The sequence below is a fragment of the Elaeis guineensis genome, chromosome 10 (genome assembly GCF_000442705.2).
Source record: "Elaeis guineensis isolate ETL-2024a chromosome 10, EG11, whole genome shotgun sequence".
NCBI lineage: Eukaryota > Viridiplantae > Streptophyta > Magnoliopsida > Arecales > Arecaceae > Elaeis > Elaeis guineensis.
The window spans coordinates 16,058,442-16,086,034 of NC_026002.2; the positions used below are offsets into that span (position 1 = coordinate 16,058,442).

Sequence of the window (27,593 nt, forward strand, 5' to 3'; positions counted from 1 at the left end):
TTATTATATTTTTTTTAGAGTTTTTTTGGGCCTGCTGCATAGTGCAGGTTACTTGCTAGTATTACTTTATTTATCAAGAAAGAATTCTCTAAAACTTCCAGCATAATCACTCTTGGCAGAAATTAAAAAAAAATTTAAATAATAGTGAGCTAAGCTTTGAAAGGTACTAAAATTGAAGTGTATAAGTATGTGTCATGAACAAAATCCTCTACTTTTTTTCTTAACAAAATGGCTCTAATATCTGGATAATTAATAGCGTGCATGAAAAAAATCATATGCCTGTATGGAAGGGATTTGTACAAGCAAACTTTTTATTGCTAATGGACATATCATGATTGAGTCCACATGAACTAGGTAAATGGTCCTACTCCTATTAAATTGCTACCAGAACACCTCTGTTGCACTTAACAAGTATTAGCAGTGGAGAATTATGAAGCATTCATTTAAAACAAATGTAATTTAAGATCAGACATCAAAAATAAGAATGGGGATTAGGTATCCTCCCACCAAAATATTATTAAGTCAATCCAAAGAACCTTTTCTTTAGTTGCAAGAAAAAAATCCATGAAAAAAAAAATATGGAACCAAAACTTATTCTTGAACACAAATCAAACTTTCTATATTTATGAAACTTTTAAACAAATAAACAAACAAAAATTAAATTTTTCAAAAAAAATAATTTTTAAGTAATTTTTAAAAATCTCATCCTGTGTACGAATGATTATAGCTATACTTATTCTCAATATACCACTACTTTAGAATTGCTATCGAATTATTATCACTAGTTTTGAGCATGCACATTGTGTACAAGTTCTATATCATATCATTGATTATTTTTTAAAATTAATTATTTTATAGACTAACAAATCAATATAGCAAAATAATATCCATATAAATTCTTGATATCAATCCATATTTTTGATTACATATATGAGCGAATTTTAATTATAAAAATATAATAATATTATGCTTTAATCATATCATTTAATTCATATACAGAAATTTCAATTCAGTCATTTAATATTATAATATTTTTTTATTTAATTTAAAAATATGTTGTAGTTTTTTTTTTGATGCACATAACATTCGTAGGTGATAAGTTGATGCTTACCTGAACAACTTAACTTACTAACATACTCTCTTCTAATATATCTATCTATCTATATATATATATATATATATACACACATTTGAGATCAAAATTTAATATTTAAAAAAATATTGATTATATAAAATTAAAGTTCAAATAATATGTCATCAGCACAACAACATGCCGCAAGAGCCCGGAAGCCGAACCGGCCAGATCTGCCACGTGTAAACAGATATAGAGATATGCTCGACAAGACCAACCCTCCGCCGCTCTCGGGTTGTATCTTTCGCACGAAATAATAATCGATTAATTTTCGCGACATCAACCGTTGTATCGCATCTTGCGCAGCTTTGAAAGCAATCCAATCTCTTTCCCCATCTTCTTCTCACATCTCAAAGCGGATGTTACAAAATCCAATGGTCAAGGTTGCGATAGAAGGACAATCATTCTTTCGGGCAAAACATACAAACTGAACCCGGCCCCACTTGTGACGTGGCCTCGAAACCGAAGCCGCCTCCCTATCAATAAATAAAGGAAACCCATTCTCTTCCAAATCCATCCAATTCGACCACAGGACGGAAGCAAGGATCGTAGCCAACAAAACTGCCCTCGAGATCTCGAGGGAGACTTGGAGGGCACTCTCTGGTGTTCTCCCCTCTAGGGTTTCTCAGAGGGGGATCGAGATCGAGATCTCAAGTTTTGCGCTCCCTTCCCCCTTCGTCTTGGCTCGAGACTCCCCGGGCCAAGACTCGATCGAGTTCGGGAAGGGCGGCGGTCGCGATTTGAATGGTGGATTGGCCCTCGGATTTGGGGCTTTTCTTGGATTCTGTTGCTTCTTTCTGCTTCCCGAGGTATGGGTTTTTCGGAGAGTGGATTTCCGCTGTTTGCTTTTTGTTTCTTGGTCGATTGTTTCGATTTGGGATGAGTTTGGAATGTTTTAATGGGTGGGACTGTGAGGATTTCGTGGTTGATTACAGGTTGAGAGGGTAAGGGGACGTGGGGGATGGCGTCGCCGAAGAAGGAGGGGTTCTTGACGGATGGGCAGAGGGAGGTGCTGAAGATAGCGGCGCAGAATGCGGAGGTGCTGTCCTCGTCCCCGAGATCGCCGACTTCTTTGTTGTTTTCGGAGTACCACAACAAGGGCGGGGCCGGTGGGAAGGCTTCTACTGCTGTGAGGCATGTAAGGCGGAGCCACTCCGGGAAAATAGTGCGAGTGAAGAAGGGTGGGTGAAAAATTCTTTCTTTCTTTCTTCTTTATTTTTTTAATAAATATCGTTTGTTTGGTCATGCTCATACTAACACGAAACCTTTGCATCGCTTGTTTTGTGGTTTATAGATTTCTAGTTAACTAAGATGAATTAGGGGACTTTAGGAACTGATTCTCAGTTGACCTTTGGTTTCGCTTCTTATGTTTCTGGTAAACCATAAATGTTGATATTGATGCTCTGAAATGAAAGAATTAAAGTTGTTTGCACTGCCTAAGTAGATCTGGTGTTAAGAATTAGGACTACTGATTTCTCTGGTTTTAGTTTGTATTCCATATTGCACTCCAGCATTTGGCTTGGTTATCAGGAGATAAATCACACCGTGCTGGTTGGATATAAATTTAATAAGCAAATAATTTATTAGAAAAAAGTGTGTAAGGATTGTATGCTCCTTTTTGTGATATAGCAGTGTCTGTTCTTCTCGATAGCAGTATATTATAGTTCAGGTATGTCTGTTCTCGAAAGAACACTGATGAAATATGTTCATAATGCCTGGATGCTATCTAAAGCATGTCAAATAGTTGTCTGGATAGTTTGTTGGGTCATAAACTTGTTGATGTGCCAATATAGCTTTGACAAACTTCTTCTGAATATAATTAAACTTATTGAAGGTTTTATGAATGTTCAAGGTAGTGTTTGGGATCAGGAATGGTGAGTGGGTAGCTATTCTCTTTTATGTTTTAAGTTTTAACACATCTAAGAGCTTAGTTATGTTTGTGTTCATGAGAATCTTATGCATAGAAGATACTCTAGTTCTGAAGCTTATTTAAGGACCATTAGAATCAAATCTTAGGAAGAGCTTTCAACAATAGTGCTTCAAGGCTTGTGTGAGGGCGACAAGAGGTGATGCCATGAGCAGTGTATATGAGTTGTATCACATACTTTATTGGACATCTGTGTGTTAGGCTTCGATTATTTCCATGATCACCTGTAAAGAAGGCGTGCTTCCTCTATTCCTCCAAGTTAATGAACTCATGTATGGAACTTCACTATCTGATACTTCTTACTTAAGTGGTGCAAGCTTATTATTTATGGTGACAAGACGTATGTGAGCAATATATGTATTTATGTACATTTGTACATACATGGGTATATATCTTTTTGGTTTATATCCTTTAATATTTATGCAAGTTTGGTATCGTTGGCACACTTCCAATACATATACTTTACCCTGGTCATCTTACTAATTTTTGTCATGAATGTCTGAGAAGTCAGTTTCAGTTAAGCCTATTAAGTTTTCATTTTGGGAAATTTCACTAGAATGTATTGAGTTTGAAGCTTTAGTCAAGAAATAGAAAAAATCAAGAAAAGTTAAAACTAATAATATAAAAGTAAGGACAGGCCAATTAAAATATATCACAAAATTTTATGGTAATTTTTATATTATTTGAAATTACTATATGTGGTTGGAAACATTGTACATGATTAGATTGTTTAGATTGTTTTCATACCAAAAGTTTGGAATTATTACAAAACTTAAAATATACTAAAGTCAATTAGATTGTTAAATAATTTATGTCTCACATCAGATTAGAGTGTAACATATTACTCACCATAAACTGTTTATGTCAAAGGTGTCTGGTGAGTGTCTATCAAATTAGGTTAGCTAGTTACAGTTTTTGGACAGCGAGTGTCTAGTATCTATCGGAGGCCTTATGTGTAACATTTTCCATCAAGAGCTAGTGTATCATTTAGTTCTCCATTATCTTTATAGCTATTAAGTACAAGGGGGTCTGAAGGATGTGGAGGGAACTGCAATTTTTATCACAGTTTTGATGATTCTATGGCCAAGGTCATAAAACTGGAATATGCGGTAATTATGGTCCCAGTAGATTGCATGGCCGGTATGTATTATCTTATCGGTACAAATATCATAGACCAAAATAGGTAGATGATGTTAGTTGTGCATTTGAAGAAAGCAGAATCGAGTTAACCAATGCCCAAGGTCGAACTGAATTTTTACTAAGCTGACCTAGAACCTGGCTCAACCACTTAGCTGCCAACCTAATATGTTGAAGAAGAGCTTGTTTGAGGGATTGGCGGAAGCCTGGGGTCTGTAGGGATTTTTCCATGATACAAGTGCTGTTCATATTTTAATGGCTGAGATTTTTATACTTGATTTGCTTGGATGGTATGACCCTTTGCACTTGGGCAAGGATGATGTTCGATTCTGGTTGGAGCCAACCTCCAAGTGTAGGATTGGTGTAGAGTAGAAAAGGTGGGGTTAGCCACTCCTAGCCTCAAAAAATAAATAAAGATAAATCAAAGTAGTTGGTTTTAGCATGAAACTATTGTGTTTCTTTGTGTTTTTTGTTGTGTTGCCCCTTTAGGAGGTTGGAGGTGTGGAGTGTTACTGGTAGAATTGAAGCCTTTATCTTATCAGCACGTGCAAAATTAGTGATCGAACATCTGAAATGGAGATCCACACATTAAAGTCGGCATACAACATCTGAAATGCCTTTGGTTTAATTGTCTATTGTTTTAGAGAATTCTTGCTTATGCATTAAATAATTATAGAATGAACGATTTTAATGACGCTTCACAGTGGTTTTTATTGAACTTAATGGTTTTAGAATAATCTAAAACCACTTTAAATTTGGTTACCATGTCTTTAAGCTGTCTATAGAGTGATGATGACCTGAAGAATATATGTGGCATATAATATATTTGGGCACCCTAGATTTTTTGGCATTGTTCATCTAATGATCGCTTGTAATGCATAAATTGGAAATCTGTAAATCTCAATCTCTCTCTCGCGTGCATGTGTGCGCTATGTGTGTGTCCAGGCATTTTGGTTTATAGGTCATGTTTAATGGTGCAAAGCTTCATTTAAGTGTAGCTTAGGTACTAGCATGCCTTTTTCATAGAATTATTGTAGATATATTTGCTATATTATGCTCTTAACTTATATCAGCTTTTATTGTGACTAAAATCACAGCAATCCATACTTGAGGAAAATTTCACCCTGAACTCCCTGGGATTCAACAACATTTGAATCCCTTTTTATGAATGTTTATCATGGTTTAAGCCTCTAAGGGGGGAATCTAATTAGGCTTGTGTTGGGAATTGACAAGTTCAGAAACCTAGTCGCTTTTGTGCAGTTTAGGATATGCATTGCAACTAAGTAATTTAGGTCCTCTCTCTCTCACATGCACGTGCACGCACACGTGCACACATTGCAACACACATTTACATTGCAAGATGCACACAGTGCAACTAAGTATTTTAGGTACTCTCTCTCTCTCTCTCTCACACACACGCACACACATTGCAACTAAGTATTTTAGATCCTCTCTCTCTCTCTCTCACACACACACACACACACACACACAGACACATTGCAACACACACACACACACACATTGCAACTAAGTATTTTAGATCCTCTCTTTCTCTCTCTCTCTCTCTCTCTCTCACACACACACACACACACGCGCGCACACACACACATACAGAGATTGCAACCAAGTATTTTAGGTCCTCTCTCTCTCTCTCTCTCTCTCTCTCTCTCTCACACACACACACACACACACACACTCCCCTAATTTGTCCTTTGAAATTTCTAATATTCTACCCATTCCAGTTATTGCGTTTGCACTTGCTTCTGTCATCACCATACAAGTGGTGCAGATTTATTGCAGTGAAGAATGAATGTTGTATTGAATTAGTTAATATTAGGAACCTGGGATTTAGGCAGAAAATTTAAGAAGCATAATCCTGTAAGAATGATTTGAACCTTCAGTCATATAATGGCATATTATTATAAGAAGTTGAGGTCATTATTCTTAACAACTTCCGTGAAGCGCCTGTTAACAGCACGTAAGGCATCATTTTGAGCTTAAACCAGCCAAAAATTAGCAAGCTAGGCAGTTCTCAAGCTGAACTCATTTATCGAGATAACTTATTGAGCCGGAAAACCCAGCCAGATATGAGCCTTTCAAAAATGGCTTTCCTCAACAAATAGACCAGTCAGAAACAAAATTTATTTGGCTGTGGTTCTGCTCTTGTCAAGATATGACAAGAGCATTTATGTAAAATCTGCAACTTATGATTAGGCTTCTTAAAACAGTGCTTGATGAAATCCCATTAATTCTTATTGCCCTGTAAGCTAGGTATGCTTTCGCTGTTCACTGTATGAAGGGAATCTAAGGTTCTGCAGAACATGTCTTAGTTATGAGTGAAAATTTGTTTGGAGATCCTGCCTAAACTATCCTGTCCAAGTGATTTGTTTGAAGGCAGCTCAAGCCATCTTTATATTTTTGAACATCTGTTTAATTATCATATCCTGTCAGATTGTTTTATAGCTGAAATTTAGCTAACTAGATCTTATCACTCTGTCCATGCACCACAAAAATGCTTAATCAGGTAGATATTGATGCTTCAACATTATTCGTAAGATTATATTTGGGGTTTTTGGTTTAGATTCTATCATTAGTCTTCTTCCTTGTAATGCAGTTATAACAGCTTCTTTCAATTCTCATATTTTTCCATCAACAAACCTTATTACCTAGAATTCCTTTGGATTCTCATTTTTCTTTTTCTGTCAATTGACTAGCTTAGAATTTGAGCAAATAATTTCACTTATTTTGAGGGAAAGGCTCTTTGTTTCTGCTATTCCAAGTTCTGCGATTTGGCACCAGGTAACTTGGCCGATGAGGATAATTTAATTGTAGGATCTGGTCTCGGGGATCATGTATGCTTGCTTAAGTCATGTTGAAATAAGATTGGAATCAGTTAGGAAAACAGAATCATTTGGAATTTTGGATATTTCCAACGGCTTTCTTGCAAAATATTCGATATTATTAATTAAAAATAATCACTAATTGAAGGAATAATTAATGGAAATGTCGTTCATTGGTACTTTCTTTTAAAATCTGAAAGAAATTACATGGCTTTTGAGGGAGTGCATGTTACCTTGTGGAAAGCTTTTCAATATTATTAGTTAAAAATAGTCACTAATCGTAGGAATAATTAATCTGAAAATGTTATTTGTTGGTATTTTTTTTTAAAAGAAAATTTGAAAAGAAATTACAGTGCTTTTGAGGTTTTACATGTTACCTTGTAGAAAGTCTTTCGTAATATATGATTCTCCATGGTTAATTGGTTATGGAAGCATCATTCTCGGAGGAATTGTTAGGATCCATGTATTATGGAGTCTCTATGTTGCTGTTGCTATTGTGGCTGAATGAATGTGCATTCATTTGGGTGTAAACATAGACTGTGTATGGGCACTGACCTGTTGTTTTAAATAGTGCTGACCCTAGAGTTGAAACATACAGACTGGACTTTGCCAATTCTTCATGTATGAATCAGAACTATTGACATTATGCACTTGTCATTAGTAAGAGATGCTTGTTGATGGTTGTGGCATGTAATAAAATGATTGAGACTGGCTTCATTTGGCAGCTTGACTAATGTTGCCCTTTTTCAGTGAAACAATTGGGAACTTTTGGACTATGTTAGTGAGTTAATACCTAAACCTGAAGCAAGTTCGGCTATGCATTACGTCAACTTGTCATTGTTCTATTTAGCCACTAACTATTAGCTTTTTTCCACTGTAAGCTACAGTAGCTATTCTTTTCTGTTTGATCACACATCAACAGCAGAGTCTGCACTTTGTAGTCTTATCTATTGTTGAGGACCATTTTGCTTTCTACTTCTTTTTTTGAGGACCTCAATGCTTGCTTTTTTTTATGAACCAGCAACATTGCATCAGATTCGTCGACTTCAGTAACATAGTTCCCCAAATCTTTGGTTGCAGATGGTGCTGGTGGTAAAGGCACATGGGGCAAACTCCTTGATACTGATTCGGACACACGCCTCGATCGTAATGATCCAAATTATGATAGTGGCGAGGTATGTACTGTGTGTGTGTGCGCACGTGCACGTGCGCATGTGTGTGTATGAAGTGTTTGTGAATGCATGCTTGGCCAGTGATAAAAATCATTTAGAGGACTTTTCATTTTAGTTATCTTTTTTCTGGCTCTAGAAAAACTTAATTGAGTGAAATATGTTCATGCATGCGCTTGTGGAACTGTGCATTTAATTATTGTAATTATCTCTTATTGTGATATCAGGAACCATATGAGTTAGTAGGTGCCACCATTTCTACCCCTTTTGATGACTACAAGAAGTCTGTAGTGACAATCATTGAAGAGTATTTCACCACTGGTGATGTGGAGTTGGCTGCCTCTGATCTTAAAGATCTCGGTGCTGACGAGTACCATCACTACTTCGTTAAGAAACTTGTCTCCATGGCAATGGATCGGCATGACAAAGAAAAAGAAATGGCATCAGTTTTGTTGTCTGCTCTATATGCTGATGTGATCAGTTCAGCTCAAATCAGCCAAGGTTTTGTCATGCTTCTTGAGTCTGTTGACGACCTGGCACTTGACATACTTGATGCTGTTGATGTGCTTGCCTTGTTCATCGCCCGTGCAGTTGTTGATGATATCCTACCTCCTGCCTTCCTTGCTAGAGTACAGAGAACGCTTGCTGAGTCCTCTAAAGGGTTTCAAGTTATCCAGACTGCTGAAAAGAGCTATCTTTCAGCTCCCCACCATGCAGAGTTAGTTGAGCGACGTTGGGGTGGCAGTACTCACATCACTGTTGAAGAGGTTAAAAGGAAGATTACAGATTTGTTGAGAGAATATATTGAGAGTGGAGATACAGCAGAGGCCTGTAGGTGCATAAGGGAGTTAGGGGTTTCATTCTTCCACCATGAAGTTGTGAAGCGAGCTTTGATACTTGCAATGGAGATCCCCACATCAGAGCCTCTTATTCTAAAGCTTTTAAAAGAAGCAGCAGAAGAATGTTTGATTAGCTCTAGTCAAATGGCCAAGGGTTTCTCACGGCTTGCTGAGAGTCTTGATGACCTTTCTCTTGATATTCCCTCTGCAAAATCCTTGTTCCAGTTGATAGTACCAAAAGCAATTTCTGAAGGATGGCTGGACCCTTCCTTCCTGAAGTTGGCAACTGCAGATGGGGAAGGCAGAGATGATGAAAGCAAGAAGTTAAGAAGGTATAAGGAAGAAGTGGTGACCATAATACATGAATACTTTCTCTCTGATGACATACCCGAGCTCATTCGAAGCCTTGAAGACCTTGCCACCCCAGAGTTTAATCCTATCTTTATCAAGAAACTAATCACACTTGCCATGGATCGGAAGAATAGAGAAAAGGAAATGGCGTCTGTCCTGCTCTCTGCACTAAGTATGGAAATCTTTTCGAGCGATGATATTGTTAATGGATTTATAATGCTTCTAGAGTCTGCAGAAGATACTGCTCTGGACATTTTAGATGCCTCTAATGAGCTAGCTCTGTTTCTAGCTAGGGCTGTTATCGATGATGTGTTAGCCCCCTTAAACCTGGAGGAGATTAGCAGCAAGCTCCCACCCAAGTGCAGTGGAAGCGAGACTGTTCGCATGGCACGCTCGCTTGTTTCTGCTCGCCATTCAGGTGAGAGGCTTCTGAGATGCTGGGGTGGGGGCACAGGTTGGGCAGTGGAAGATGCAAAGGACAAGGTTACGAAGCTTCTAGAGGAGTATGAGAGTGGTGGTGATGTGGGGGAAGCATGTCAATGCATCCGTGACTTAGGGATGCCTTTCTTCAACCATGAAGTAGTAAAGAAAGCATTAGTTATGGCAATGGAAAAAAAGAATGACAGGCTTTTGGATCTGCTACAAGAGTGTTTCAGTGAAGGGTTGATTACCATCAACCAGATGACCAAAGGATTTTCCAGGGTGAGGGATGGTCTTGATGACTTGGCCCTTGACATTCCCAATGCCAAGGAGAAATTTCGATCATATGTAGAGAATGCTAGGAAGCATAGCTGGCTCCTACCATCCTTTTCAGCAGCTACTCCATCGCCAGTTGCTGTAGCCACTTGAAGCATCAGCTGATTCTGCTGTCATTTCGTGCTCTGGTTCCTCGCAACTTTTGCTGTTTGTGTTGGTACTTGTGCTTTGTAAGGCAGGATTGGGAGAGAATTTGCCATGGCTTTGATGATGCTTTATTGAGGAGTTGGCATCTATGCCCTGGGTACAAGGTAGCTACTAGAGGTTGGTTTTGGTTCTGTGCAGCACTTATTATGGGTAGATTTCAGGAAATGTTAGACAAATGTTTTAAGGGTGTACTGATATTGCCATGCAAAAAAAAAAAAAAAAAGTCTTGACCTGTATAAATGGCCTTTAGGTTATATACTTGCTACTATTTTCTTTCAAATTTGTGGTATGATTATCATCGGAGCATCAATTGCTATTATGGAAAAACCGTGTAATCCTAAATAAGATGGAGGTTGGATTGCTTTTGATTCTTGGGCAAAGCTGGATTTGGAGTCTTGCTGCGGAAGACTCTGGCCAGCCAGCCCTACTTGGTACCCTTGTCTCATATCTTGCAGTTCTAAATAATGGTTGGCTGCTTGGTTTTAAAGAATGGTCGGTTGTATTTTACCCAAAAAAAAAAAAGAATGGTCGGCTGTACATTCCCTGTCCTTATTTATTTTTTGAGGTTTTAAATTTCACTCTAACACATCTTTTGTAGTTGCTTTTGGTTCTTGCTAAGTAATGTTCTGTGTTGGGCCACCAGCCATCACTTTTTTTTTTCCCCTCTTTTGGCGCAATATGCAGCAGTCATTTAAGAAAGTTGTATTACATTTCATGGCGTGACGTGATATTGTTATTGTGCTTTACGGACAACTCCAGCCTATGAGAGGGGGAAAAAATAAAAATAGAATACTCACAAGCAGCCTACATGTCTAGCTGTGAACTCTGATCTGTATGATAGGAGCATTTTAGATGCAATCTAGATTTGTATTTGATACATGGTTATGTGCCGATAATGACGCAAGCCAGCAAAAGGATTTCTTTATATCTTTTTTTGGCTTAATTTGAGTTTTTTTTTCTTTTTCTTTTTCTTTTAACCCTATCGTTTTAGGGTTAGGATATTGATAAATTTCTGCTCGAATTTCCCAAATGACCAATGGTTTTAACTTTTATATATAAATATTTTTTTAGTTATGCCTGCTTTAGTCAGCAAATTATCATGAGTGATTGATCAGATGAATCCTTTGTAGTATCACCTATAACGGTTATGATGGTAGGTAATATTTTTCTCTCATTCTGTTGGAAGCTATGATTAATTTGCCTGAATATGCTCTAATGCTTGTTAGGCATCACTTGGGTGTTTTGATACGCATCTTGTGCGTGGATAAGAGAGCTGCTCCTCCAGGTGGCTCTTTCCTCCCCGATCTGATAAGAAAAGAAAAAGAAAAAAGAAAAGAGAACAGAAAATAATATGAGGCTTGTGACATATTAATACCTTTTCTCCAAGACAATATGAAAATAGACTCCTCTATAAGAACATAAGTATCCAAGACAATATGAAAATAGACTCCTCTATAAGAACATAAGTAGCACCTGTTTTTTGGTTAGTCGGAACTGCAGTATCTATAATTCAATTATCCATTTATTTAGTTAATCACCATCTGTTTAACAATAGTTGTATGATACACTTGGATGCAAAGGAACTTTTAATGGAGTTTGTTTTAGTGTAGCTGAACTCATATCTCTATGCCGGTATCAGTAAACTTTACTAGTAGGCAAGATGGCATCTATAAGAAAATAAATTAATCAGCAAAATCTAGGTAATCTCAGTTGTTATTTTGAGGAAAAGATATAAAAGAAATGCATCACGCAAAATTGTCAGGACTCAAACCAAGAATTCGCAACCATCTATATTATTTTTTTGCATTATGTGCGTTACAAACGCCAAAAACTAGCCACTTGCTATTCCATCTTATGTTTTTTTTTTTGGTGGGGGGGGGGGTGGGGGGTAGAGTATTCCATCTTATGGTTGTTGGTGACTTTTAGGTGGTCGTGCCATAAAGTGCTGTTTTCCTTGGATTCATGTCCCAACCAAATGCAAGAAAATGAAAAAGGAAACCAATAAATAAAGAGATAAAAAAATAATGAATTTAGCTATGCAAAACTAAATCTTCATCCCTTTTTATTTTTTTTCCAATCCTTTCTTTTCTTTTCGTTAAGACTTAAATAAGGGCATGACCATGCTCTTCAACTTAAAAAAACAAAAAGACAGAAGGCAAAGGAGTCTAGCTAAAAAAGAAAAGGATGATGGACTAGCCATAAAAAGACTCCTATTCAAATAGTAGATGCTAACCCCGGGTCGAGTGCCTTAATATCAGTAGTTTAAAATAAAAAAGTTAAATATAATCTTTATTGATTATATACATTCTACTCTCTTGATCAAGAGAGACATAAGCAATTGAAATCAAATACAAGGGAGGTAGCATATATCAATAGATACTGCTGATAAACAAGAACACAAACATCCATAAAAAATGCCATTCTCTTGATCATCATGATTTTGGTTTCAGTTAACAAATAGCATGCTAAGATGTTCATCAAAAAGTTTGCTAAAATGCCGTGAAACCATATGTTATCATTTGAACCACAAGTTTCTCATGAGAAATTGTAAAAAAGAAAAGGTCATCCTAACACCAATAATTCCATGGAAGCATTTCCTTTAAGGACGATGAAATAGCTTATGTTGACTTTTGTAGAATTTTTATAGTTTAACACACAAAACATAAAGGTCAATTACAATAAAAAAAGTGAGTACTGATTAATAGAGATTATTCTTTAGAGATAGCAGAGACAACATAACATTCATGTTGTTCATCATTTTACTCAAGATCTTGATAAGAAAGTATTTATCATTTGATTGTTGTAATGAACCGACCCTCAAAATATAAAATAGGATATTCATATGAGAATCCAAAAGGAAGAGAGTTTTTATTTTATATTCGTTTCAAGCTCCCTTTAGCTCATCTTTATTTCATCGACTTCAAGAAAATTAGAATAAAGACAACATAACATTTATGCTCACTATTTTTCTCAAGACCTTGATAAGAAAATGTTTATCATTTGATTGCGGTGATGCACTGACCCTCAAAATATAAAATAGAACATTCATATGAGAATCCAAAAGGAAGATATTTTATGTTCTTTTTATGCTCTTTTCAGCTCATCTTTATTTTATTAACTTCAAAAAAATTGGAGTGTACTCATAATAATAATAGAAATTAATGCCGAACATAGAACTCGAGAGAGACAAAACCTCTCTCAAACATAAAGTATATGACACACTCATCTCTCAAGAATCTTCTAATAATAAGAGTGTTTCTCAAAGAACCAGCTCAGAAGACAATATAGCCTGCAGTGACTGTAGTAACAATAATAGCCATGGAGCTCACCCCGACTGTCGAGGCACCACTTTTTGGAGAAGATGATATTGGGGCAGCACTTGTGGCATCGATATTTGATGTGCCATCTGTTCCATTCACAGACAATGCAAGAGGAGATCCGGCTGGTGCCATATCATCATCATCATCCATCTCATCATCATCAGAAGAGTCTGCCGCAGAATCTGGCAAAGGGGTGCTAGGTTTAGGAACCAGGAGGGGATTTTGGTTATTGGTGTCAGGGGAGTCACTAGAGGTGGAAATAGGGGGAGATGAGGCAGATGCAATGGCCACGACCGCCATAAGGGCAAGGATGAGCATGAAGAGGGGACGGAGACTCGCCATGAGGTCGATCGTGATTAGCTTTATGAATAAGAGGAATGCTACGAGGATGCAGAAGATGAGATATGGTGAGATGAGGGAGAAAGGTGATACGTATATATAAAGGTTCAAAAGAGGAAAAAAAATAAGGGTGGAGAGTGGTTGTAGCTTATTTTGGTTAAAATTAGTTGGATGTCTAATCTTTTGTCAATAAAAAAGAGGTTAACAACAAATAAGTAAGCGAATCGTATTCTTACGGTTGTTGGCTCTTTGACTTTGTTTTATTGCTGCATATGGTCTAAATAAAGGTTCAATCAATTTGGATCTAACTTGAGCATAAGCTTTTATAAAAAGCTATTATCTAGGGCATAGAGATGTATTTATAACTAATATTTAACATTCAATTGAGTCAAATATGGTTCTCATATTTACTCCATCTAATCAATTCATAAACTTAAGTCAAGCTGAATAAAAATTAGTTCAAGAATTCAAACCTAGCTCCTTAAACTTGGACTGGTATGAAAGGATGCCCAAGAAGGTTCATCTAAATTTGATCCATATCATCTAGTCTTTTCCTAACTATATATGTGGGGTCATCTTTATAGATCCTCATTCGACAAATATTACCATTCAGAGCTATCTGAATGTTCATTTTAGTTTCTTCCAGGCCTAAATAAGATAGATGGAGAATTGATATGAAACTCACAGTTGGTCATATAAATATGCTAGTATTCATAAAAATGGATCTAACTTTGTTATCTTGCTTTAAACCTCACACCTAAAAATGATTTGAGTTGAACTTAGGTCGGACAAGAATCAGATGACCCAGTGTACTTGTAGCTTTGCTCTCTTGTAGGATGATATACACGTATATATCAATAAGGATAGTTACAATGCACAACATATTACTTTTAGGGATTATTGTAGTTGTCTCAACATTGACAAGATATTACGATTTTTTGATCCAACAAAGCTCTAGCCAAAAATTCAATCAACTCTAATTCAAAACAAGTAATCGTTTGAGTTGGATCAACATGTTCTCAATGCTGGGCCCTTATACTATAAATAGTGATATTGAAATTTCTAAGACTTGGCTTTCATCACGAAGAAAATCGAAGACATATATATATATATATATATATATATATATATATATATATATATATATATATATATATATATATTATTAAGCTTTATTTTATATATATATATATATTATTAAGCTTTAATATATATATATATATGTTAAATAAACATGTAATTAATTTGTATCGTATTATATTATTTTTAATTAAGCTTTATAAATTTTGGCAAAGAAGATCTATAAAGTATATCCTATAGTGAATGTAATTTTAATTCTAAAAGATAAGTGAAAAAATATTTGTTTGATGGTCACCTAATCAAAGGGTTGAGTATTAATCCATCATATTTTATCAAAACATTTATTGTGACCATTATGTTCTAAAAAGACAACCAAATGATAGAGGATAAAATATTAGAAATCAATCATTTGTTTGGTTTGATTGAGATGTTGCATGATCCATAAAATTTCATGCTGAAAAAAAAATAATTAATTTGATTATAGTAAGTCATACAATTTAGAAAGATAGTTAGACAAATTTGTGTTCAAGAAGATGAATTTATTTACCAAAAAATAAGAAGATCGATTTAATATTTCTCATGGATAAATTAAATAATAATTTCAAAGGTTCATGCTAGCATCATTTTTCTTTCTCCCAGCACCTCTTCCCATCCTTACTCGTCCAAAAAGAAGGAAAAGAAAAATTCGAGATGTTCTAAAATCTACATAATTAGTGACTTTTATTACAAAACTTGATAAATAATAAAAAAATATAAATACAGTATTATAATACAAATGCCCTCTAGACTAGATATTCGAGCAAAGCCTTCTCCACCTCACATTAGGTACAGGGAAACGTGGTGCCCACAAGCCACTGCCACGTAATCCAATGAACAATCGCCACGTCCTCTGGCCCAAGTCGTGAACCCAACAATCACCACGCATCATGGAAATATATATAATATAATATATCGACCACGAGGCGAGCGCACTTCTCATTCTTCCCCTCTTTCTAATTTCCCCTCTCCTCTCCTTTCCTTCGTCTCGCTTCTCCACTCCATGGCGGCCGCGAGATTTCTCCTCCGCCGCAGCTCCTTCGCCGCCGCCCGCCGCCTCCTCCCGACCCATCCACCGCTCCCCACCGCCGCCTCGTCCGCGGCAGCGCGGCTGGTCCCGGCGCAGGCCCACTCCTCGCAATCCAGTCCCCCGTCCGCCCAGCCCAAGCGGATGAAGACCTTCTCCATCTACCGCTGGAACCCCGACGATCCCACCAAGCCCCAGCTCCAGAAATACGAGATCGACCTCGCCGAGTGCGGTCCCATGGTCCTCGACGCCCTGATCAAGATCAAGAACGAGGTCGACCCCTCCCTCACCTTCCGCCGCTCCTGCCGCGAGGGCATCTGCGGCTCCTGCGCCATGAACATCGACGGCGACAATGGCCTTGCCTGCCTCACCAAGATCTCGTCGGCCGAGTCGCCGACGACGATCACGCCACTGCCGCACATGTTCGTGATCAAGGACTTGGTGGTCGATATGACTAATTTCTATAACCAGTACAAGAGCGTGGAGCCGTGGCTCAAGCGCAAGGACCCGCCGCCAGTCCCCGGGAAGGAAATCATCCAGAGCAAGAAGGATCGTGCGAAGCTGGACGGGATGTATGAGTGTATTCTCTGCGCCTGCTGCAGCACCTCCTGCCCCAGCTACTGGTGGAACCCGGAGTCGTATCTCGGTCCCGCTGCGCTCCTCCATGCCCATAGGTGCGCCTCCTTTTCTTTTTTATCGTTACTTTTTAAAAGTTTTTGTGGTTGGTGGTGATTCGGTTGGATTTAATTTGATTGTTACCTGTTCGTAGCTTAACGCTAAAGTTTTGGGGAATTATTCCTTCTTTTCTGCTTTTTTTTTTTTTTTTGGTCACCCAATTTCGTGGTTTCATGGTAAAGACTGTGGATTTTGATATCTAAATGCTATGCAGTTTTAAATGATATTTGATGCTTAGAGGACTGCTCCAGGGTGGGATGTTTTGTGTTTCATGTTTGGTGATTAATGTTCCTGTGAGTAGTTTTCTGAAACTGGTTAGTATTTTTGAGTCTGTATTCATTCCCTTATAATATGTTCACAAAAAAATGTAATGAGAAGAAAACCAAAAAAAAAAAATGTTGTATTAGGCAAATAGAGAAGCCTTGATGATTGTTCTTGTATGATCTGTATTTAATCCTACCAAATTTACAAGTACTTAAATTGATGGATGTAAATGGGATGATAAATATGGAGTAGATTCAAGTTTATTACTGCTATCTGTTTTATGTGGCATCAGTATTTTTTTTTTCTTTGGGTTTGGAATTTAATCAAGTATACTTGCATATTGCTGTTGAAGTGGGCAATTGGATTTGGGAAGTGATCGGCGTTTGATTGGAACATGTGGTTGTTTTGTTAGTTTTGATTTTGTGATATATGTTGTTGATAAAGAATGATGCAAGAAATGTTTCTCTGTCTTTGTACTTTGTGGCTTGGTTAATGAGCTATAGAAGGTGTCAATATGAATCAAAACATGAGTCTGGGTTGATTGCATAGGATGAGCTTGTAGCAGGTAGCATTTTTCAAGATTTTTTCCTGCTAAGGCCAGAAAAGATTGGATTTTAATCAGTGGTTTTGAGATGTGATGGATTTGATACAATTTGAAATAATATTGAAGTTTTAGGTTCCATGAGATGGGGTATATGCTTGTATTGTGAGAGGTCTCGTTTGGAGGGGTTGGCTTTCATGTTAAATGCTCCAACAAGAGAATGATCGACCTAACGTAGCCCAAATAGAAGTAGACAGGTGGGGCTTAATGGGACCGGATATTAGATATTTAATCTCTAAGGCTGCATAGGGCTTGCTTGTTTTCGTTATGATTATAATTGATCAGGATATTCTTATTTCATGATTGTTATAAATTTGGCGAGCAGTGGTCTTGGTTGTTTCTTGTTGTTGTTTTTTTCTGAAAAAAATATTAACCAAGCTAATTGATGTGTTTGATATATTACAAGAAATGGGTATCATGTAGTCTTTGCATAGTATGTCGAAACTTTTGTTATTTTGGTTGTTTGTATTGGAAGTCATGCAATCCTTTTTAATGAGATTTTGTAGATTGAAATTAATCTTGGCTTACTAAAAGACTCACTATTAATAGATTCCCCACTATTTACATTGCTTGCTTGTTAGTATGCTATTGAATTTTTCGGTGCTTGAACATGAGCAACCCTAATAGGAATGCTTGGCCAAGCCGGCCTCAAATAGTTATGGCTATGATTTGTTAAAATTTTGATGTTCTCTCCTGGTTGTGAACACTTATTTATATTTACGAGTGCAATTTTTTAAACTATGTATTGGATGGCGCATACTTTTTAGGAAACAGAAGGTATTATCTTATAAAAACTAATTTGTTATACAGAATGATGGATGCTGAAAATGTTATCAATTGATTGCTTCACCTGTTGCATTATAGTAACTTGGTGTTCCTTTGCACTTTTTGTTCATGGCAGTTTTAGGATATAAAAGATCCTATTGCTAGTATTGGTGGCAAAACCAAAATTGTTTTATGCAACATTTTTGAGATATTGTACTTGTACAGTCTAATGCTTCCCTTTTTTAACTATTTCCATGTTATATTATTCACTCCTAGTTTTGCAACCTCATGGTATCTCTGGTATTTTAAAATTATGAAGTGGAGATTAAAACTACATCAAAGCCATGAGAAAATAATCTTATAGAGAGACATTTTTCTAAGCTGATCTTATAAGCTGGTGTTCTGTATTTCCTCCCTTAACATCAAGTGTTGTGAATATATAGTTAAGAGTTTTCATAATTTCAATAGCATGTTTGCCATTATAATGCATGCTAATGGATCATCTAGGAAAGCGTTTATAGGAGATAAAAGGAAGTTAGTGGAGGGAAAATGAAATGAAGGCAATTACGTAGGAAAGAAAAACAAAGTGCGGCATAGTACCATCATAAAGATACCTAATTCCAGCATTCATTGATTGCTGCAAAAACCTACTTATGTTCTCCTTTATTGAGCTGATACCTCATAGATCTAAACATGTTCATGGTAATGTAACGGGAAATTGTTTTTCTTATATGTTGCTTCTGGGGTATCATATCATTATGTGATCCGTGCATATGTTGGTGGCTTAGACAGAAAAATTTATGAAATGGCAAGTCATGTAATGTGGTATGACTTAGAATCTTGGCAAAAAAGTGTCCAACAAAACAAGTTAAATGAGAATGCTAATACGGGTGTTTGGTAAAAGTAGAAAGTCATAAGAAATGAGTAATATTAGAGAAGTTATAGGAGTTGAACAAATCAAGGGGAAAATGATATAGAATAGATCGAGTTGGAAAGGTCATGGGCAATGAAGATCCAAGGAGGCTCAACTGAGGAGGGCAACTGTAGCCTTTGTCGATGGATGTAGGCAGAAAATGGAAAACCTAATTTGACATGGATGGAAGTTTTGAGGATTGTATAGAAAAGCTTAAAATAAGTTTAGAGTTAGCCCTAAATAGGAATGGTTGGTGAATGGGGATCCATAAATGCATTCCTAAGTAGTTGGGGCAGGCCTTGATTTTTGTGGTTATGGTATCCTAATTGCAGTGTGCATACACCCCACCCTTAGCTTGTGGACGTTTATGCCTATTAAGAAGAAATGTGTTCCCACAATCAAATAATTGCATGTTAAGACTCATGATTCTTGATACTTCGCTTAAGTTTGATTAGTTACCCTTCTTTTGGTGTTTTATAAGGCTGTAGCCTATGCATGCCATTAGAACACTTTAGTGCATTGGTACATTTAACAAGAAAAAATAGTTGTTTAAAGTGCATTTGTAAACTTATATTCTTCTCAAGCTCAGCAACAAAAATATACTTGTTGTGGCATTCAATGTTCTATTTTATAAGGGATTCAAGCAATTTGTGCTTAAGTTATAAGTGAAGGTAAAAGGTTAATTGAATGCTATGCACATCTCATGCATGCTGTACTTATTCACATCCCAACTAGCATATGTTGGATGGATATTATCTAGACACTCTAAACACTTGACTTTATACAGATGTGCTATGGGTCCTTATGCCCACACTCTTGCCTCTTTCATTATCACTTTTGTGTCACCACTGTCCAGATAGGTTGCTTTTATTTGAGCTAAGAATAATGCTTGAACTATTTAGAGAGGTGTTTTAGATAAGTCAGGATGATAAGATGAATTTGTGTGGATTTCTTTATGTTTCTTTTGCTGTTCTGGTATTACTCTTGTTCTGTTGAATTTCTTAGTGTAGAAGTCTCAAAAATCCTTCTGTAGCCCCATTTGGCATGTTATATTATGTTGGGATTTAGCAAGTCACTGTGCTTGTGAAAGATTCACTTGTTCAGTTATTGCTTTACACTTAGTACTTTTAGAATGTTACTTTGGCCCAGATCTTAACCCATGATGTTCTTGTATGGAGTGAGATAATGTAGCCTGTTTCAAAGTTTGAGCTTTTGGAGTTTAAGGATGCTGTCTGCAGGATTACAAATCATGATATATTGACATGCTGCTGTCCTTTTAAGTTCTAGGTTGTTTTATGTAGATTTTTATTTAGGTTTGTGGGGGTCCTTTAATCTAATTTAATATTAATTGCTTGATTGAGCTTTTAGATCTTGCCATTTTTTCTTTCTTTCTTTTGATCCAAAATAAGTCCCCGTTATCTGTTTTTACATCCAAACCTTGTTGAATGGTAGACAATGCCCACAATCAGTTATGAGAGGAAGAAGAAAGAATGGTGATATCTTGTTCATTCCTTTGTTTCTTATGAATGTCCTGTCATGCATTCTGCTAGGCAGCAAGTCTGAGCAAGAAAAAAAAGAGAGGGGAAAGGAAATAAGAGAAATGGAGAAAGAATAGGACCAGTGAGGAAAGGAAGAAAGAAAGAAGTGAATGAGGATATTAGGATAGGCTGACCACCTTAACCTATCCATCCAGTAAGCCCTACAGAACTACACTATTCCCTTTTCATCATAATCTGATGGCTGTAAGGTGCATGTTCTTTAGTCTATGTTGCTTTAAATCGGGAGATGTGAGGTGTCCTGTGTACCTTTGAGATTTCAACTTGGGGCTTATCTTATAGCTTCCACTTGTGCTTGCTGATTTCAGCAGTTTATCCGAAATTTTCACTTTTCAGATACATAGGTGTACAAGCCTGGATTAGAACTCAGAATCAAATTTCAAAATATCATGGGTGGTCTGATCAATCTAACCTCCTTGGGTACGGGTCGACCTCATAACAAAAAGCGCATTTTGGTTGGTTCAGTTTTTCAGTTGGGATGAACTTCATTTGCATTTTAGCTCCATTGTTAAATAATCTTAAAGGATAGTCCAAACATCAACTTGTGCACAAGTCTTGCTGTGGCACCTACTTCTGGCCCTTCTTTTAGAAGCTTCAGTTCTCTCTCTCTCTCTCTCATAAACAAAGCTTGCTTCTTTCGGGCGACACTCTTCTGGTGACTAGCTACTCTGGAGAGTGGGTTAGCAATTGAGCTACCTTCAGCATTTGGTCCAATGATCCTTAGATAAGTAGGAATGGTGGAGAAGGGGGCCCTCCCTAGTTCCGTACGCATACACACAAAAGGAAACCTTTTGGTGCTGCAAAATTTTGCTACTGATGACCTATTTGTTTTTTCTGCTTTCTTGGTAGGTTTATTAGATGACTTTACAACCTTCAGGTTGGTCATACATGCTGTTACTTTTGCTCTTTCCAACGAGGAGGCTGTGACTAGGTGATGGGGAAAAAAACCCTCTTTTTGACATTATTTCTTTCCAGTTATCTTTGGTTGTCCTCTTCTTAATGTTCTCTGTAGAATTGTTCAGCAGTTGTATCATAAAATATTGGTTATGGTAAGACTTAATAGCAGCAATATCGCGGTGCAAACAATTGTCTTGGCTTCAATTCATTCTCTTAGTAGGTCCATCAGCAAGTTAGCGTGCAGGTCTGACTTGTTCTAGTCTTACCGATCATGTGTTAGGAAAGGAAGTCATTTTATCTTGTTTGGATATGTCAGGTTTTTGACAACTTGGATTGATGGAAATTATTCAGTTTGGATTTATTGAGGCATCTTATCTTTTATCAAATGAAAGAAAAGGATAAGGGCACTTAACTTACATTACCTGCTAAAAAAGAACTGATGAAAACAAAGGTCAACTATGTTCTTCTATTCATCATATATTCAACAAATAAAAACCTCATGTGGCATGATTTTTGTTCTCTCTCAAAAGTGAAGCCGGTTAATCATGGACTCTGATCTTATGGATTTGAAGCATTCTGATTTTTTTATATTTCAGTCTGTTGATGGAGATTTTCGGAAGTAGTATTGGCATGTTACTAGAATTTTAAGGATGGTTGTCTAGGAGATGTGTTTGGAAACCATGAAATAGGTGAGGAGGCCTACAATAACATGAACAAGGGTCATTAGAGCACTGCACCAGCATTTTTGTGAAGGCAAGTAGTAATCCAGCTACCCATGAAACCTCACATTAATCATGCACATTTTATCATGCCTGTTGATGTCTGCACAGATAACCAGTTTTCACCTTTTTTTTTTTTTTTTTGCATGGTCCTTACCTGTCAAATTGATGAACGATACATGACCTAGTGCGAGAACTGGGTAGACACCATCATCTTACCATCTTGTATCTGCTCTCTTTCCTCTGTTATTGAGACTAAAAAAGTGATTGTACATCCAGCATAAACGTTAAAGCAAGGCAAATAATTCTGCCTGTAAAATGATGCAACATATGAAGAACATGTTTGAACGTAAATTGCTTTTGTCAGTTGCATCATGTAGCTATTACTGATTCAATCATCATATGCTGCTTGTTTCTATGATTCTATGTGCTTGGAGAATTTCTGAATAATAAAGCATGAAAAGGAAAGGATGGAACATGTTAAAGACCGGAGAAAATTAGTTCTCTTTAAGGAAATGCAGTTAGATTGGATAAAAAGAAGAAAGAAAAGGATAAGACATTTGGATACTTGCTCCAATAATCAACCCATGCTTCCTTTGCGTATCCATGCCCTTTGAAAGGCTTTTTTCTTTTTCTTTTTCTTCCCTCTGTCATATGCACAATTTCTGCATCTTGGTTCCTTATAATTTCAGTATTGCTTTCTCCTCTTTTACAATGTGACAACTGTTGTACGAGCTTGTTGCACTCTTTTTACGAGATTATATGTTTTTTCGTGTATATATGTGTATGTGTGTATTTGTTTATTTATTTATTTTTGATTGATGACTGATGAGAGCGTGTGACCTTGGCTATCTACATGTATTTATCTTGACGCTGGTGTGTTTCCTGGGTATGTTGTGTAGGTGGATACAGGACAGCCGGGACCAATACACAAAGGAGCGTCTTGAGGCTGTCAATGATGAGTTCAAACTCTACCGCTGCCACACTATAAAGAACTGTGTTCATGCCTGCCCGAAAGGATTGAACCCTGCAAAGCAAATTGAATCTATTAAAAAGCTCGAACTCCAGAAGTAATTCCAGGCGTCACCATGCAAAGGCAGCTCTCTTGATTCTCACTTTTGTGTCTTAACAATAATCACACCATTGAGTGTACACTTTTATTTTTCGCCACCTATTTTATGATTAACAAATGGGGGTCTGCTTGGCTTCTCATTCCCGTTAATTTGGGACCATCTTGAGGTGTTCTTCAAGGGGAATATATGGTTTATTGCATATCAGTTCATAGAACATGTTGCATTTGATCCTTTTATTTACCATTTGTCCATCATGCTGTTAATAGATTCGAGATTTAACCGCCCTTTAATTGATTGGTTGATCTTCACCTGTGCTGAAATCTTCCCACCAGGAAAATAGCTAATGTCAAGGTAGTGTAGTGTAAGAAAGCATTAGGATATTGATACTATCCGAACCATGGTTGTGACCTTGAGCTGGATGGGATTTTGTTATGCCATTTATCATTGCCTTCAGGGTCCAGATCTAACAAGAAGTGAAAAGCAGGTTGGTTAGAAAGATGAGGTTTGGCTAATGATAAAGTTGATGTTGATGCGTGTGGACCAGCCATTATCTATATTGTTGCCGAGTCCTCTGATCTCATGGTCCAAGGCTCACTGATCTCTAATACTTGATTCTAAAGACCATGAAAGCAAGGCTACCCCTTGGCAGTATTGGATCTCAGTGAGGCCAGCGAGAAAGTCGGCCTTGGTAAGGTGGCTTGATTGAGAGGAGATAAGAATATATATATATATATATATATATTTTTTTTTTTATATATATATATATATATATTGAGGGTTTAGGGGGACAATGAAAGGATATGTATAGCTAATTTAGTAAATAAAACATAAGTGATGATTATGATTGTTTTTATTAGATAATTAAGATATAATAGCAAAGTTAGATATTGCTTATGGAATATATTTATTTTTTATTGCACATATTTATCAAATATAGATAGATGATAAATGGTTGAATGAATGAGTGCATTAGTCTTCTTTTTTTTTTTTTTTTGGTACAAACGAACGGTCATATCACTCTCTGGAATGAGAGTAGTCCATCAAATCAAGATACAAGATGTCCCACAGATCAGGCAAGCATAGGCATAGGTCCCTCCCTTTCGAGATCTAGTTTTTGGAGTGCTCTGTGACAAGTGATGCAACACAATCTTCTGCATTATTTATTTTTCGATAAACATGTTGGATCGACACAGCAGTAGAGTGACGAAGCATAGTTCAGATATCACGAAGGAGAGGATGTGCCTCCAGCTATTTCGAGTTATCTTGGATCCGGTCAATGATAGTAGCAGAATCATCTTTAATAAAGATTTTTTTGGTCCATAGCTTCTACCCGGTGTAAATGATATCTGTCCAAGCGGCATGTAGTTCTGCACCCGAGATTGAAAGCTCAATAAGATAAAAACCTCCCGCAGCCAACAGTCTAGCATCAGGGCTTCGTGTAACGAAATCTGCACTGCCTAGCTTTCTTCTTTGACATGCTAATTAAGAGATTTTCTTTACATCATGGAGCGGGATTTTTAGGCATTTTTGTATGAACAACCAACATTTGACCTCATTTATGGCTACTATGGTGGATTGTCCTTAGGCCTTTCTCCAAAAGCTGGAAACCCATGATTGGTGTCTTCCACCTAAATCTCCGCTGAATCCAAATTCTTCAAACAAAATTTCTCAGAACATGTATTTTAACTCTCAATGTCAAGTCCTCTTCTACTCATTTTATAAAATCTCCCTTACGCATCCATGATTTTTTTTCCTGCAATGTCTCTCATACTAAGTCTCTCATACTAAGAGACCTTCCTTGCACGAAGAGCCTCGGGTGAGGCAGTGAGGCCCTCAACTAGCTGCCTTATGCCTAAAGGGTGAAATTTTAGTGGGGCGACGAGGCTTGGACGCCGTGGATTGGCTGAACTGTCGTAATAAGGATTGGTAAATTATGCAGCAATGCATCTTTCTAGGTGGCTATCAGGCCTAGCTTGGCTTGTAGAGGAGATGGTTCATGGGTGCTCTTTAGTGTGGCTCTGTACGTACATTGATCAAACTCCAAACGCATCATTATCTGAACCATGACTAAAACATGACGTTGATAGTTTTGTTTTCTAGATGCACAACTGTGAGCTTGCCAATACCCCCACATCTGTTTTGACATCATGCATGGATAAAACACCATGTTCATGGCTGTGGTTTTCGGTCAGATGCATGGTTGTGAGCCTAACCATGAATGACATAATCATATAACAGCATCAGACAAGGGATTTATATCGATTTTAAAACTGTTTAATTTTGTCATTTTACCTACAACAATTATTATCCGTTTTAGTTACACAATTATTATGCATACCAAAGGTAGGAAATGCATACTCAAGTTTGTGAAAGAAAAAAAAGGTGCAGGAAATAAATGTGACATTCTAATGATGGTCCTTTACAAAGATTCAAGCTAGATGGCATTAGATTTGAACTTAGAATTTATTTTTTGATCTTGCCTTTCGACCGATAAGTTTGAATTAGTCTGAGCCCCAATCGAAATTGACTTATATATAAAACTCCATTAACATAGTAGTTGGCTATGTTTATAGTATATTTGCTGAGGGATATATAGAGTCTAAGATTTGGTTATAGATATGACTATTTTGCTTTACGTGTTTAAGTGGGGAAAAAATTGATTTGCTTTTGATATACAAAAAAAAATTATTAAGAAAACAAATTTATTAAATAGATATGATAAATGATATAGAACCAAATGTTAAGGGAGTGAAGTTTGGAAATCTATTATTTGTATAGAATTTAATGGAATTCCTAATACACTATTTTTTTGCCTTACATTGAACTACACCTTAAACTAGTTCGATAAGTATTAATTGGCAATTTGAATTAAATTTAACAAATTGGATGTATCATCAACTTTGATCAAAATACCCAACTTGACGGCTTGCAGCTAATATTCAAGCCTTCACATGATAGCCACAGGTTGGTTAGAGGAGACTTAAATGTTGTAAGATATTTCTAAAGGCCAAGGATGTTTAAGATGTCTAATATAAATATTATAGCAAGAAATTATTATAAAAACTACCAACATTATATCCATATAAGTATGCGGTCAAGGAAAGATCCTTATATAAATTTAATTTTAATAATTAACATCCTATGCCATTTTTTGAAACAAACAAAAAGGGAAGAATGATTCATTGTACCCCATATACATCATGTACACATGTGATATTTGTTCTTCTTCTTCTTCATCCTTTTTAATATTCTCCTCTATTTCCATTAGTATGTGCTATTTACTAGTATCAGAAAATTGCAAGAGACACTTGGAGATTTTAGATTGGTTGATGTTAGAGGACTACTAACTTAAGATTGAGAAATCACTTACCTATGGAGAGGAATCTTCGAACACTAAGGCAAACCAACCATGCATAAGAAGAAGTATAAGAAAAGTATTACATGATGTTCTAATTCGCCAATGTTGTAGTCTAATATAGGAATTTAAAATGATTGAGCTTGTAAAGGATTCTCACTATTTCTATGTGTATCCAAGTCTATATTTGTGTCTATGCTTTTGCATATTCACATGTGTTGCATACATACACTTCTATATTTACATCTACCTATACAATTTGTATTTAGATGCAAATATAGGTATATTTGTGTGTGTGTATCAGACTAGAGGAGAGAGAGAGGGGGTGCATGTTTTGAAAATATTCAGTTCCAAACAAAATAAGAATCATTGTTAACCCCTCTCATCAATCATGATTTACAATATCCTGTTTGGCAACAAAAAAAATGAAGTTCTTCCAGAAGTTTTTTATCCATAAATCAAATGGATATATATATATATATATATATATATATATATATATTATATATATATATATATATTCCCTTCTAGCTTTAAAAGGTTGTGTTTTTTCTGGTTTTATAGCTTCAAAGCATTCAAATCACTTGGATCTTTATTTTTACATGTATATATTTTCCTTTCGTAATAACGAGTAGAATTACTTCATATTGAGATAACTAATGGAGCATTTAAAGT

General features: G+C 36.6%; 2 protein-coding genes across 2 annotated transcripts; both read left to right on the top strand.

Moving 5' to 3' along the window:
• Positions 1–1,651: 1,651 nt before the first annotated feature.
• On the top strand, positions 1,652–10,625 carry LOC105052991 (MA3 DOMAIN-CONTAINING TRANSLATION REGULATORY FACTOR 1). The gene is made up of 4 exons (XM_010933981.4): positions 1,652–1,941; positions 2,068–2,313; positions 8,117–8,211; positions 8,433–10,625. The coding sequence occupies exons 2-4, from the start codon at positions 2,094–2,096 to the stop codon at positions 10,242–10,244; spliced, it is 2,127 nt and encodes a 708-aa protein (XP_010932283.1). The 5' UTR covers positions 1,652–1,941; positions 2,068–2,093; the 3' UTR covers positions 10,245–10,625.
• Positions 10,626–16,001: 5,376 nt separating this feature from the next.
• LOC105052990 (succinate dehydrogenase [ubiquinone] iron-sulfur subunit 1, mitochondrial) lies at positions 16,002–23,777 on the top strand. The gene is made up of 2 exons (XM_010933980.4): positions 16,002–16,774; positions 23,393–23,777. The coding sequence occupies exons 1-2, from the start codon at positions 16,077–16,079 to the stop codon at positions 23,562–23,564; spliced, it is 870 nt and encodes a 289-aa protein (XP_010932282.1). The 5' UTR covers positions 16,002–16,076; the 3' UTR covers positions 23,565–23,777.
• The last annotated feature ends 3,816 nt before the right edge of the window (positions 23,778–27,593 follow it).